Source organism: Vulpes vulpes, chromosome X (assembly GCF_048418805.1).
Source record: "Vulpes vulpes isolate BD-2025 chromosome X, VulVul3, whole genome shotgun sequence".
In the NCBI taxonomy this organism is placed as follows: domain Eukaryota; kingdom Metazoa; phylum Chordata; class Mammalia; order Carnivora; family Canidae; genus Vulpes; species Vulpes vulpes.
The window spans coordinates 20,058,786-20,072,541 of record NC_132796.1 but is presented as its reverse complement, the minus strand read 5'-3'; the positions used below and the strand labels follow the sequence as shown (position 1 = coordinate 20,072,541).

The 13,756-nt window shown below is 43.9% G+C and overlaps 1 protein-coding gene across 5 annotated transcripts in view; it reads left to right on the top strand.

Annotated features, from left to right (window-relative positions):
* Positions 1–13,756, top strand: part of PCYT1B (phosphate cytidylyltransferase 1B, choline) — a 129,516-nt gene that overhangs the window by 76,202 nt on the left and 39,558 nt on the right. For all 5 annotated transcript variants that reach the window (XM_072744504.1, XM_072744503.1, XM_025997432.2 and 2 more), the window contains exons 4-5: positions 6,559–6,710; positions 9,429–9,507. In XM_072744504.1, the coding sequence (XP_072600605.1) occupies positions 6,559–6,710; positions 9,429–9,507 (231 nt within the window). The remainder of the gene's footprint in view (positions 1–6,558; positions 6,711–9,428; positions 9,508–13,756) is intronic.

Here is a 13,756-nt window from a genome sequence, read left to right as displayed (position 1 = left end):
AATTTCAGGATCTGGAAAATGAGTCCTTTAAAGCTTCTTGTGTTTGGATCGATTCTTTCTCTCTCTCTCTCTCTCTCTCTCTCTTTCTCTCTCTCCCCCTCTCATAAATAAATAAAAATCTTAGAGAGAGAGAGAGAGATCACAAGCAGGGGGAAGGGCAGAGGGAGAAGCAGACTCTCCACTGAGCAGGGATCCTGAGGCAGGGCTTGATCCCCAGACCCCAGGACCATGACCCAAGCCGAAGGCAGATACCCAACTGGCTGAGCCACCCAGGTGCCCTCCCCCCTTTTTTTGAAACTTAAATTCAGTTCGCCAATACATAGTACATCATTAGTTTTAGATATAGTGTCTGATAATTTATCAGTTGCATATAACATCTAGTGCTCATCGTATCATGTGCCCTCTTAATGTCCACTACCCAATTACCCCACCTCCCTACCTACGTCTCCTCCAGCAACCCCCCAGTTTGTTTTCTTTAGTTAAGAGTCTCTCATGGTTTTTCCCCCCTCTCTGATAACTTCTCATTCAGTTTCCCCTCCCTTCCCCAATGATCCTTTGCACTGTTTCTTATATTCCACATATGAGTGAAACCACATAATTGTCTTTCTCTGACTGACTTATTTCACTCAGCTTATTAATACCCTCCAGTTCCATCCATGTCAATGTAAATGGTAAATATTCATCCTTTCTGATGGCTGAGTAAGATTCCATTGTGTACATATACCACATCTTCTTTATCAATTCATCTGTTGATGGACACCTTGGATCTTTCCACAGTTTGGCTATTGTGAACACTGCTGCTATGAACATTGGGGTGCAGGTGCCCCTTTGGATCTTGGATATCTCTTGAAAAGTCTTGGTGTATCCCCAGGAGTATGTGTGCCCTAATTCAAAGACCATTACCTTTAGACTATCTTTCTTGAGTATCACAAACCACTTTTAATGGCAGACAGTTCTATGCTGAGGAAAATTAGGGAGTCCTTCACAAGTCAGTATTCTATGTTGTTGGTTGAAAGATTGGCTCTTGCAATGATATGAGTAGTTAGCAAATAAAATTCTTATGATGAACTGAAAGAACTTGCCACATTAATTGTGGGGCCCCATATGACTACAGATAGGTTTGCTGTAGGAGTTTCCTTGGGTGAGCAAGAGCTTCACTCATGAAACCACTCTGGTCAGGGCAAGTGCACAGAAATTTGCTTGGCATAATACTTGGTATTTGGTAGAAATAATTGATTCAAAGACCAGAAACTGTGATAAGTGGAAGTACTATGGTCTGCTTCTCCGCCTTGGGCAAAAACCGACACAAAATGCCATGGTTTTGTACTCTGATTATAGTATCTACATTTCTAATTTTTAAGCATTATGACCAGTAATAATTTAAAAACTCATTTATGTAAGCTTACCTCGTTGGCATTATTTTAGTGAATTGAAACTACCAATTGTAAAACCCTTTTTTCTTTCTTTTTAATTTAAAAGCTAATGTCATTTGACAAGAAACAACAGGTATTGGCGAGGATGTGGAGAAAGGGGAAGCCTCTTACACTGTTGGTGGGAGTATAAACTGGTGCAGCCACTCTGAAAAACAGTATGGAGTTTCCTCAGAAAGTTAAAAATACAACTATCCTATGATCCAGCAATTGCACTACTAGGTTTTTACTCAAAGGGTCCAAAAATACTAATTCAAAGGAACACATGCACCCCAATGTTTATAGCAGCATGATCTACAATAGCCAAATTATGGAAACAGCCCAAGTGTCCATCAACTGATGAATGGATAAAGAAGATATGGTGTATATATACACACAATGGAATATTCCTCAGCCAGAAGAATGAAATCTTGCCATTTGCAATGACATGGATGGAGCTAGAGAGTATTATGCTAATGAAATGAGTCAGTGAAAAGCAAATACCATATGATCTCACTAATATGTGGAATTTAAGAAACAAACAATTGAGCAAAGGTGGGGGAAGAGACAAACCAAAAACAGACTCTTAACTCTAGAGAATGCACTGCTGGTTGCCAGAGGGGAGGTGGATGGGGGGGGGGATGGGGGAAACAGGTGAAGGGGATTAAGGAGGCCATTTGTGATGAGCACCTGGTGATACATGAAAGAGTGGAATCACTATATTGTACACCTAAAACTGATATTGCGCTGCATGTGAACTAACTGAAATTTGAATAAAAACTTAAAAAATAATAACATAAAAACTTAATATCACTTAAAAACAAGTCAATAAGTTAACATTTATATTAGATTTTTTCCCCTAAAATCTTTTTTAAGGCCATGAGTCACTAAATACCTACTTCCGACTCTCCAGAGGGGAATAAAAAATAACTACAATAAATGTAATACTACTTCTACTATAGTAGACATAAATATTACCCCATAAACTTGGGTTTATGCTCTCTAGTATTAAATATTCTGCTAGGACTCCATTTTGCCTGACTGATGAGAAACTGAGTCTCAGTCCTTGTTGGGCTATCTTCACCTCCACAGAGTCAGACAAGATTTCCAAATCATTGACAGAAATAAGAGGGGTTTCCAGTCTTGATTCCAGCACCACTGAGCCTGTGCGAAGTGAAGCACCTGCAGTCTGTGCTCACATGGAACCCCAGTGCCCAGGGTTCCATGTCATCAGTCCTCGAGGCTCTGTCACTGGCCCTGCTGCTAATGGGATCCTCAGACCTTTGGCCTCTTCCTCATTTGGAGGAGTTTTCTCTCTTATTCCTTATAGAATTCTTCTAATGGGTTTTGGCTAGGAGAAAACAGCAGCCAGGAAGGCAGGTTGTGTACGGCTTCTGTGGGGGAATTTGTATCAAGAGGCTGGGCACCTGCTTAGCATGGGGGCAGGGAAAAGACAGCCCACAACACAATGAATATCCCCAGTGATAGTTTTACACTACTATTAACAAATGGCAAATGTTAGTGAGCATTACTCTCTCCTCAGATGATCAATTTGATTATCAAAATTTTGCAACATGTTTTAAAGACAGATGACTGAATCTTAAGAGACTTTGAGTAATTTCCCCAGTCTTTAGTAGCTGAGCGGGGATTAGAACCCAAGTCTGTTTGGTTCCAAAGTTCATCCCTTATATTCCATTTTCTCTCCTGCTGAGTACTGGTAGTATTTCATTTTGAACATAGTGAGCTGCCAGGATAGGTTAGCTACAGTTTGAGCTCCTAGATAACTCAGTGAACTCATCCATGGAACACCATCGCTCAGAGTTCCCCCATCTGGTTGTCAGAGTGCATTTGCCAAGACTCAAGAACAACAGTGCTGCTTTGGGCGTAATTAATGTTTAGACAATAACCGGTCGGCATGTTCAGCTGTTTCTTGAGGTCACTCCTGGGATATGAAAATAGGACCCCAGATTGGCATAAACAGGATGTTTGTTTTCTTTATTCTCTGTCAGGAGGCCATTATTTCGGTCATCTAGAAGTTACACCAAATTGCTCAGGTGCAGGTTCAGAAGGGGAAAGGATATGGCTAGCCTAGTTTTGTGTTGTTTAAAATAGAAAATCAACGTATCTGAAATCTATTTCTGCTCAGTATGAATCTTGAGGTAGTATCTTAATAAAGTCTTAACAGAACATTTAAAAAGTCTTAGATCAATTTTAAAATTGCATATCTTGACCCATAAATAATCCTATTTATGGAGTCAAAAGCCAATGCAGTCAGGGAATCAGTACATAACCTAGTCATCATGGCCCTACTACCTGCCCCCCACCACCCACTGTGCTAGAGTGATGGATGACTCAGAAACAGGCTGGGCTCTTCACTCAAGATGTTCATAGCATGCTTCAGGGGCTTTTGAATGTTGTATATATCAGAATTCTCCCTGAAGCTTGTCAAAAATAGAGCTGCCTAGGCCCTACTCCAGATTCACTGTCTTAATTCATTTGGTCTGCTACAACAAGACACCACAGACTGGCTAGCTTAAAAACAGCAGAAGTTTATTTCTCACAGTTTGGAAGGCTGGAAACTCCAAGATAAGGCACTAACGTGGTGTCCTGCTGGTGAGGGTCCTCTTCTGGATGCATAGTCGTTCCCTTCTTGCTGTTTTCTCACATGGTGGAGGGTGCTAGGGAGTTCTGTGGAGGCTCTCTTATAAGGCACTAATCCTGTTAATAAGGGTTCTAACCTTAAGACCTAAGCACCTCCCAAAGGCCCTACTTCCTAAATACCGTTACCCGTGGGAGTTAAGATTTTTTAAAAAGATTTTTATTTATTCATGAGAAACACAGAGAGAGGCAGAGACACAGGCAGAGGGAGAAGCAGGCTCCATGCAGGGAGCCCGAGTAGGACTCCAGGATCCTGCTCTGAACTGAAGACAGACACTTAACCGCTGAGCCATCAGGTGTCCCATCGGGTTAAGATTTTAACAAATGAATTTGGGGGCACATTCAGACTATAGCACCCACTGAATCAAAATCTTGGGGAGTGATACCCAGGCATATTTCTATTTAGCAAGCTTCTTAGATGACTCTGATGCTTATTAAACTTTTTGAACCAGCCACATGGTTGATGGTGTTTGAGTAACATAAACCACTAAATGTTTTCTTTATTCGCTCTTGTATAGGTCTATATAACATCTCAGAAAGTATATGTAGGAGATGAGAAAAAAAGTATATGTAGGAGATGTATAGGCATGCACATGTGTACCTAGAGACATACTAGTCTCTTAATTATATGTGGTTGAAATGTGCCTGCGGGTAAATATTATTTTAAATCATAGTCAACATTAACTGAGCATCTGTATGTTTCGGGCACCATTAATTCATTCAACAAATAATTGTTAAGAGCCCGCTATGGGCCATCAGAAAAAGAAGCACAAGTCACTGTCTTCAGAGAGCATATATTTTAGTAGAACATCGACAGTAAAATTAAATAAGACAATTACATGATGAGGAGTGCCATGGCAAGAGGGATAAGGGATGGCAACCACCAGGGAGGGGTGGAGGGCAAATGGCAACTTCAGTAGGAAGGCTGGGAAGCCTCAAGGGAGGGGAGGGAATGAACTCTCTGGATATTTAGAGCACAAGTGTTCCAGGTTTGGGGAACAGGAATGCCCTGTCCTGACCTGAGCCAGGAGCGTTCTTGGTGGCTTCGGGACACAGGACACAGCATGGAGGCCAGGGCTTGGGATGCAAGAGGAGCCACGGTCCAAGGGGCCAGGAATGGGCTGAGGTGTGGGTGTCGTGGGTGCCTGTAGGCAGCTGGAAGTGTTTCGCTTTTACTCTGGGGGAGACGGGGAAGGGTTCTGAACCCCAGAATGACCACCAGACAGGTTTTAAGGGGATGATTCTGGCCAACAGGAAGAGGCTGCCATGGGTGGGCAAGGCTGGATAAAGAGACTAGTTGGGAGGCTGCCACGGTAACAGGGGAGAGAAGGTGGCGTGCTGGTGAGCTTCAGGGCTCACTCTGAGGGCAGAGGCAGCAGGTCTACGTGGGGCTTGGAGGTGGGGGTATGAGGGCTGCCCCGGGAGGTTGGCGGGGACACTGCCTTTGGCTGTGGGCTGCACCTACTCCGTGGCTAGATTTGGTTCTGGATGTGGGTCACCCTTGAGTTCCGAGAAAATAATTGTATTTTTGTTTTTAAAATCTATATTGAACACTTAAATTTTGTAAATTTGTCGTGTGTACATAAAACTTCTTAAGGAGCAACAGTCAGGGTAGTTTGGCTGTAGCGGGACCTTCAACAGGATATTGGTAAATGGGACCCACAGTGACATTTCTTCCTGACACGTAGGAAAGCTGCTTTTCCCAATGGAAAAAAAAGGCATTCTGGATAGAATAACAGATGATATTTCTCATTCAGTCTATTTCAAAGCACTTTTATGTAAATCCTCGAAAAATCCTTTCTAAGGTTGATAGTGGATGATACTAACTCCCATTTGGAGATTCAGAAACCTGAGATCTAGAAAGGATAAGAAATGTTACAAGATGAGTTCTGCTAAATCAGATCTTCGATTTTATTACTTCTTTCTCTTGACTGTGTGGCCTGATGTGTAGTGACTGGACCTCAATCCATGGAACAGAAGTGTGTGTGGGGGGTGGGGTGGGGGTGTGTGTATGTGCACACACGTATGCAAAGGAATCACACTTGTGTTACTAAGTACAATGATCTAGCAAGGGAATTGGAAATGATAGTTGAAACCTTCTAAAATTCAGGCCTCTTCCTTTTTTTCTCTCTTCCCTCTCTGTTCATTTGGCCATTTTTTTCCTGAATAGTAATTTTTACTGAAGGGTAGCATAGGAAAATAAAAGACACAGAAGTTCCATTAGGTAGTGTGGAGAATAATTTTGATAAAAGTTGCAGCAGAGAATGAAGTCAAAATTAGCACTAAAATGGAATTCTCAATTGCTGCTGAATTTCAGCTTGCCTTGCTTCCCTGATGCTTGGTTCCTGTAAAAAAAAATTTTTTTTGATTACATCATGTACCAAGTAAGGCTGAGTCCGCTTGTTTTGCTGAACAAGCCCTTTATGTACTAGGATGGCCGCAAGCAGGGCCTGGGCCACGTAGCAGCCTTTAATGCATACGTCTGTTTCAGTTTGCAGTGATGACCTTACCCACAAATTCAAAGGTTTCACCGTGATGAACGAAGCAGAGAGATATGAAGCTCTCAGACACTGTCGCTATGTGGATGAAGTCATTAGAGATGCTCCATGGACACTCACTCCAGAGTTTCTGGAAAAACACAAGGTACTTATTCTTCCATGTTCTCTAAATAGCAGAACTAGAGTCTGGTTCTGCAGTCTATATGCAGAAAGCCCAGAAACTTCCACTTTCTACAAGAAGTAACTTCAGGAAGTGTCATGTGGTGTCACTTGATCAAGGGCCTGTCTTCCGCCCAGGCCTGGGGACCAATAGCCTCTCATTGCCTCACAATGGGTGCTAGAGCTCGACCACCCACATCCAAGTGTGGCCTCTCCCCTTTCCTAACTGTGGGACTTTGAGTACGGTATTGAACTCATTTACCTGAGCTGTAAACCTGGGTGATGTGGGTACTTTCACCATGGGGCTGTTTTGAGAATATAATGAGATCATGTAAGTAAAACCCTTTGAACACTAGCTGGCCCATAGCCAGAGCTCCAAAATGTCATCATCATTATCACCACCATCATCATTATTGATGCTTGTATATTCACAGGCATCTTTTCCTGGCACAAAGGAACATGCATTGTATCTCAAAAGGCACAGGTCAGCCTTTAAGGAAAGAACTTTAAAGCTATGATTTTGTGACACTGAGACTCCTACTGATACAAAATTTTTATTAGTTGAAAACATGAGAAATTCTTTTGATCTGCATGAAATTATGTGCTTTGTATCTCCCTACCAGTCCCACATTAGGAGCTATTCTTTCCTTTTATAAGCCGTACCAAAAAAAAAAAAAACCAAGTTGAAGCTGTTCTAAGAGTTTTCTTTTCTATTTTTAAATTCCTGTTGGAGAAGAGAAGAGAGAACACTGATAAATGTGCATGGGTAATAGCAGAGGAGATAATTTCCCAGCAAGAATAAAAAGCAAAAGGAGAAACTACAATATGATTTACTTCCAGCAATCACTAACACATTTTTACTAAGCATTTATTGTATATTCATCTTGTGCCAGGCATGATGGGGATACCAATGATGGCATCCATGGCCACCATTTGTTATTCACCATGTGCCAGGCACTGTGCTGAGGGCTTTACCCTCCTACCCCCCATGAATCGCATTCAATCTCATGGCTACTCTGAGACTTTGTTGTCGCTGTTGTTGTTATATATTGGAGAGGAGGAGGAACTATTAAAAATGAATTTAATAATAACATTTATTGAGTGCTTACTGTGTACTAGTTATCATTTTTAGCACCTTTACATCATTATATCATTCAATCCAGTGATTCTCAAATGAGCTTGAATTTGCCCTCAAGGGACATTTGGCAGTGTCTTGAAACACTTTTGGTTGTCACAGCTAGAGGGGTGCTACTGGCATCTAGCAGGTAAAGGCCAGGGGTGCTGCTAAGCCTCCTACAGGACACCCCCACCAAGAGCAATCCACCTCAGAATGTCACAAGTTCCAATATTCAGAAATACTAATATCATTCTTACTGCCAATCTAGGAGTTATAGAGATAATAAGCGGTGGTGCAGGCAGATCCAACTGCTACTGTAAACTGCCCCTTGAGGTGGAGGGAAGCCTCGGTACAAAGGGCTTCGAAAGCCAGGCAGCAAGTTTTTATTTGATGGAGTAAGAAATAGGGAGCCAGTGAAGATCAGCAGGAGGAAGGATGATACAAAGAAAATCTTTTAAGAAGGACCTGTCCCCCACATGACAGGAGGATGGTTTGGAAAGGAGACAGCCAGCTGTGAGGAGGGTCAGGTGTCAGGGTCAGTTGGTGTCAGTAGTCTAGGTGTCAGGGCCCTGGATGTGGGGTAGCAGCCACGGAGAGGCCATGGTGGGCACGTATGAGAGCAGGTGCATTCACATGCCCGCGCACACCCCAGTGGGCATTGCGGCCTTTGTGCTGTGGAAACGGGAGGAAGTAGGGCAAGAAGGCCAATTCTAAGGTGTTTGGAGCCTAGATACTATGGAAAAGTAGAGGTGCCGCTGGGCAGGGACACCAGTTCTCAGGTGGAATTAAATTTCAAACAGGTTGATTTTGTTTTTATTTTTTTTAAGATGTTATTGATTTATTAGAGAGAGAGAGAGAGAGAGAGAGAGAGAGAGAGAGAGAGAGAGAGAAAGCATAAGCAGGGGTAAGGGCAGGGGGAGGGCTCCATCCCAGGACCCTGGGATCTGACTCTAGCCGAAGGCAGATGCTTCACCAACTGAGCCTTCCAGGTGCCCCTCAAATAGGTTGATTTAAAGTGACATCAAGGGGTGGCAAACAAAGGAAAGGGTGACTTGGGGCAAATCTGACAAGCTTGCTAGATTCAGCAGCCTTCTGTCCCAACAGTAACAGTCGTATGGGCCCCACCTGCCTACAAACGTGGTTAGATGAGAAATCAAATAAGAAAGGTATGAATTTGTTTCCACCACATAAATCATGGCTTAAGTGTGAGGGCTTGCCATTGATTGGACAGGAAATGGAGATTTGGCTTCCTCATTGTAGCAGGGGTGATTGAAATCTGAAGGATGGATGAAATCTCGAAGGAGAAAGTTTAAAGGGAGAAGGACAGAAGGCCTAGAAAGCCCACTGTCAGAGGAAAGAGAAAGGGACCAGCAAAGGAGACCAACCAATCTAGTTCCCTTTTATCTCTGGAAATAGAGACAGTTGGCAGTACCTTTCTGAATCCTTTCAGCCAAGGATTCAGATGCGCATTATAAACTGCTTATTTCAACTGCTTTATTGTGACTGCTTTGTTTAAGAAGGCATTTGCACATCTCAGGCATGCTCATCCATCCCCGGGGTGACATCACTCTTCTCTCCCTCCAACAGATTGACTTTGTGGCGCATGATGACATTCCCTACTCTTCTGCTGGCTCTGATGATGTTTACAAGCATATAAAGGAAGCAGGTGAGTGCCCCCATGCCCACCTGTCCACTGCATGGTGACCATCAGGTTTGATAAGAGACACCTGCCCTAGTCTGGTAGCATAAACATGGAAGGCACTGGAACTTCATGTGTCTGCCAAGTAGCCTTTATAAGCTTCTGTTGATAATGTGCTCAGGCTCAGTCATTGGATAGACAGCATTTAGGTGTTTATAGAAGAAGTAACTTGAGCACCAAAGTCCTCTTTGGTATACCACTGCCACACCACCTTCTAGTTTGTGGCTCAATTTTAGGGCTCATCAGACTAAAATCCTAGGACCCTATTATTTAAAGGGCACTCATTTTCCTCATTCACGTTCAGGTCCTCAAAATGAAATTATTTTATACTTCCAAGGAAGTTCCTTCCAGAAGACAGATAACTGGGTAATTAACGATCTGGACTCCTTGTCTCCAAAGTCAGTCCTGCCATCTGTCATCCTGTCACATGATAGTAATATCCTCAGGTACCACATGCAGAGGCAAAAAAAAGGATAGGTAAATATTTGGGAACGCAGGTAAAGTCTTTCCTTCCCCAAACTGTTAAGCACTGTAGTGGAGGGCAGACATGGGGCCTGAGCTTTGGAAGTTGTTCCAGGTGTCACTAAGCATTTCTTTGAGGGTCAGACACTAGGCTGCCCCAGGGAGTTACCGGGTTTCCTTCCATCACACACTCCCTGGGGTCAATCCCTTTGTTAAGTTCTGTTCCTATTTGCTGCTGAGCACTTGAGGGAAGTCACCATCAGGCATGGAAACAGATCTGTGGTTGCCAGCCTTGATGGGATTCTCGATGTTCCTTGAGAACATTTGCCTCCCCCTCTTCTGCTTCCTGCCCTAACTCCTCACCCCCTGGGCTTTCTGGGCCAGGCTGACGTCTTTACCCGGACCCCCCTCATCCCTTCCCCGGAGCCTGTTGCCTTTGTTCTTTCTCTCTTCGTTGTGCAGGGTTCCCACTCTCCAGCAGTTTCTTCTAAGCTTACTATTGTTTGAAAGTCTACCAGAACAAACCAAACAAACAAAATCCTTCCTCTGCTCCCCCACTCCAGTCATATCCTCCTTCGGGTGTCCCTTGCCAGGTGTCCATCCCCGCCATCCCTCAGCGGCCTGCGCTCTGACTTTTGCACCGTCCTCCCCTCGGTGCTCTGATGACCTGCGGACCAGCACAGTGAGTGGCCTCTTTGCTGGCCTCCTCTGCACATAATGACCCTGTGGACCACTCTCCTCTCATAGGTGCTCCTGGGACACTTCTGGGACCTTCTCTTTCTCTGCAGTCTCTCTCACCACTCCTGGGTTTTGTCGTGGGGTCTCTGCCCCTTGGCCCTGCGCAGCCTCTCCACCTTGTGAGCCTGGGCTCTGCACCGCCTTGTTCAGGCCCTAAATTCCAGCACATGGAGTCCATCCTGGTGCCCAGACATACCCCCACTTACCTCTTCTCTGGGCTTGGCGTGCCCTTCCTCTGAGGCCCATTGAGGAGCCAGCCCTTATATACCCTCTCTCCCTGAGGCATAATTCAGCATCATTACCCCTCCACACCCTCCCTACTCAGACATTCTTTGCAAATGGACCTCCTTTTCAGCTTCCTTCTGATGGCATCTGTGTGTGTGTGTGTGTGTGTGTGTGTGTGTGTGTGACTGTCCCTAGCTAGAATGAGGTGCCATGATCTACGCCATGTCTTGTCTATCCTCACATCCCCAGCATAGGCCCTGGTATGTTAGCAGCTCTCATTCAGTGCTGGCGAAGCAAGCAGGTGCCTTTGAAGGAGTATGACGGGAGTTGGCTTGAGATGGAGATCTTCTGTCTGCAAGGGCTCTTCCCACTACGCAGGAAGTAGAGCCATTTACCTAGATAGTTTGGGTACGCACTCTGTCTCATGCCCCAAATTTCAAATTACTTAGATTAAAGAGTGGTTTGGGGGATAATTATATCAACCTTGGCATCTGATCCATTTGCTTTCCGTTGGTATCATGGCCACTGAGCCCTTCACCCCTTTATTAACGGGAGATGCTGACTACGTGTGTTAATTTATTCCAAACCACCATAACCTCCAAAAAATCTCAGGAAAAGATGGAAGGGTTTGCCATTTGACTTGTTTCACAAACAATGTGATCTTAATAAAAGATCTTTAAAATTCTATCTGGGAATTTGTATTTTTTCTCACTCTATCTTACAAAAGGGAAGAGAATATAAATCACAAATTATAGTGCTTTTTGGGGCGGATGTATAACGGAATAATAGTCTCAGTTATACACTCACTACCCAACATTTGTTATTTTCCTGAGCTGAGGTTTTTAGTCAGTGTCACAGAGTTTCCAGTAATCACCTAAGAATTAAAATAGTCATTGCTAGGATTTTTTAAATACCCAGTCTCCCAGATTCTACCCATTTGGATTATTTAAAAAGGACAGATGGGGTGAAGGTAATTTCTTCTATTCTTTTATAGGGTCATGTGGTTTTTCTGACCCTAAAAATGGAGATGCCTAAGATAGAGGGAGGCAGTATAGTAGGCTAAATTACTTAGGTTCTCCATCCACTTTCCTTCATCATCTTCATTCCATATACTGCCCATAAGTCTGTTGCTGCCTGAGAATCTTGGGAGTAAGGAAGAGTTTGAGGAAAGGATGGGCTGAAATTGGTATTTTGGCCAAAGGTAGGCATCAAAGTAGATTTTTAATGGCTTGGTTTATTTTCTTCTATTTTGCTTTCTGTCATATATCTCTTCTGTAGGCACTGTAGATATATCCACACATACCTTCTTCCATAAATTACACCATTATCTGGCATGTATGGACACTCTAGTCTTGTGAGTTACCATCTGCTTTATTGAGAGATTTCAAGAAGTCTAATATACCCATTATACTTGAGCCTCCCCCACCAGAGCCATCTCCCCCTGTTCCTAGGGACCACTGGAACTCCACCCCCTGTTGGTCCTGCCATCCCTAACCTTCAGCCTGCCGCCACTGCAGCCTTTTCCTGGTACTTATGGACTTTTAGACTCTTGAAGTAGGATGGGCTCCTTATGGTCACAAATCCAGTCTTCTAGCCCCTCCTTGGCATCACTGCCATTTCCTGGTGGAACTGGTACTTGTATAGCTCCCATCTCCTACCTCCCAAGGCAGACATTCCATCTTTGGGTGGTCTTGACTCTCATTAGTGAACCCAGGAATTCCTTGAGGGTGTCCAACAAGCTAGGAATTGTTGGGGTGGGAAATGGGATGCAAATATAAATAAGACATAGCTCTCAGCCATTGTTGAGAGCTGAGAGAGACCATAAGTAATTACATCAAAATATTATTAGCCTCTGGAGGAGTATGTACTATAGGCCCAGGAGGCATGTCCAAAGGTGGGAATACATGAAGAAGTGCAGCGCATTTGGAGAAAATTAATGTTCATCTAGTATAGGGTATGTAGAGGTAAGAGCAGAGATGGAGTCTGACAGGATGGGGTAGTTTAGACTTAATTCTATATGTCACATGGAGCCAGATGCCATTGAGAATCAAGGAAGTGCCACGAGCAGGTCTCTTGTGGGGGAAGGATCACCTGAGTAGGACAGGAGTCATTTCTGTATTGAACTTCCTTAGGAAGTCGCCATTTCCACAGGTGACAGGAAAAAAACCAGGCTTGACCTTTACAGTAATTCAGACCCTTCTAGGTTTGCACTGGGACTATGTAGAATTAACTTTTGGCCCTTTTCTCCTGGGGTGATCTACATTTCTGGGGCCTATGTATTGGCCCAGCATTGGGTGGGGAACTGGTTTTTGCTGATCTTTCACTGTGTGGTATCAAACCTGATCAGCCATCATCTGTGGCCATCAGGCCCCTGTCGTAGCCTTCTGACAATCACCTCCTCCATCTCTTCCCCAGCCACCTCCCCCTTTCACCTGTCCTTGCCATGGCCTGTGCTACAGGCGTACCACCCAGCAGTCATGCTGACTGTTTTTTATTTTATTTTATTTTATTTTATTTTATTTTATTTTATTTATTTTATTTTATTTATTTTCAAAAGATTTTATTCATTCATGAGAGAGGGAGAGAGACAGAGACAGAGACAGAGAGACAGGCAGAGACACAGGCAGAGGAAGAAGCAGGCTCCATGCAGGGAGCCTGATGTGTGGCTCCAGGATCACACCCTGGGCCAAAGGCAGGTGCTAAACTGCTGAGCCACCCAGGGATCCTCAGTCATGCTGATTTTAAATCCCTACTGTTTTCAGTGATCCTCCAGAGGACCCCGGAGAACTTT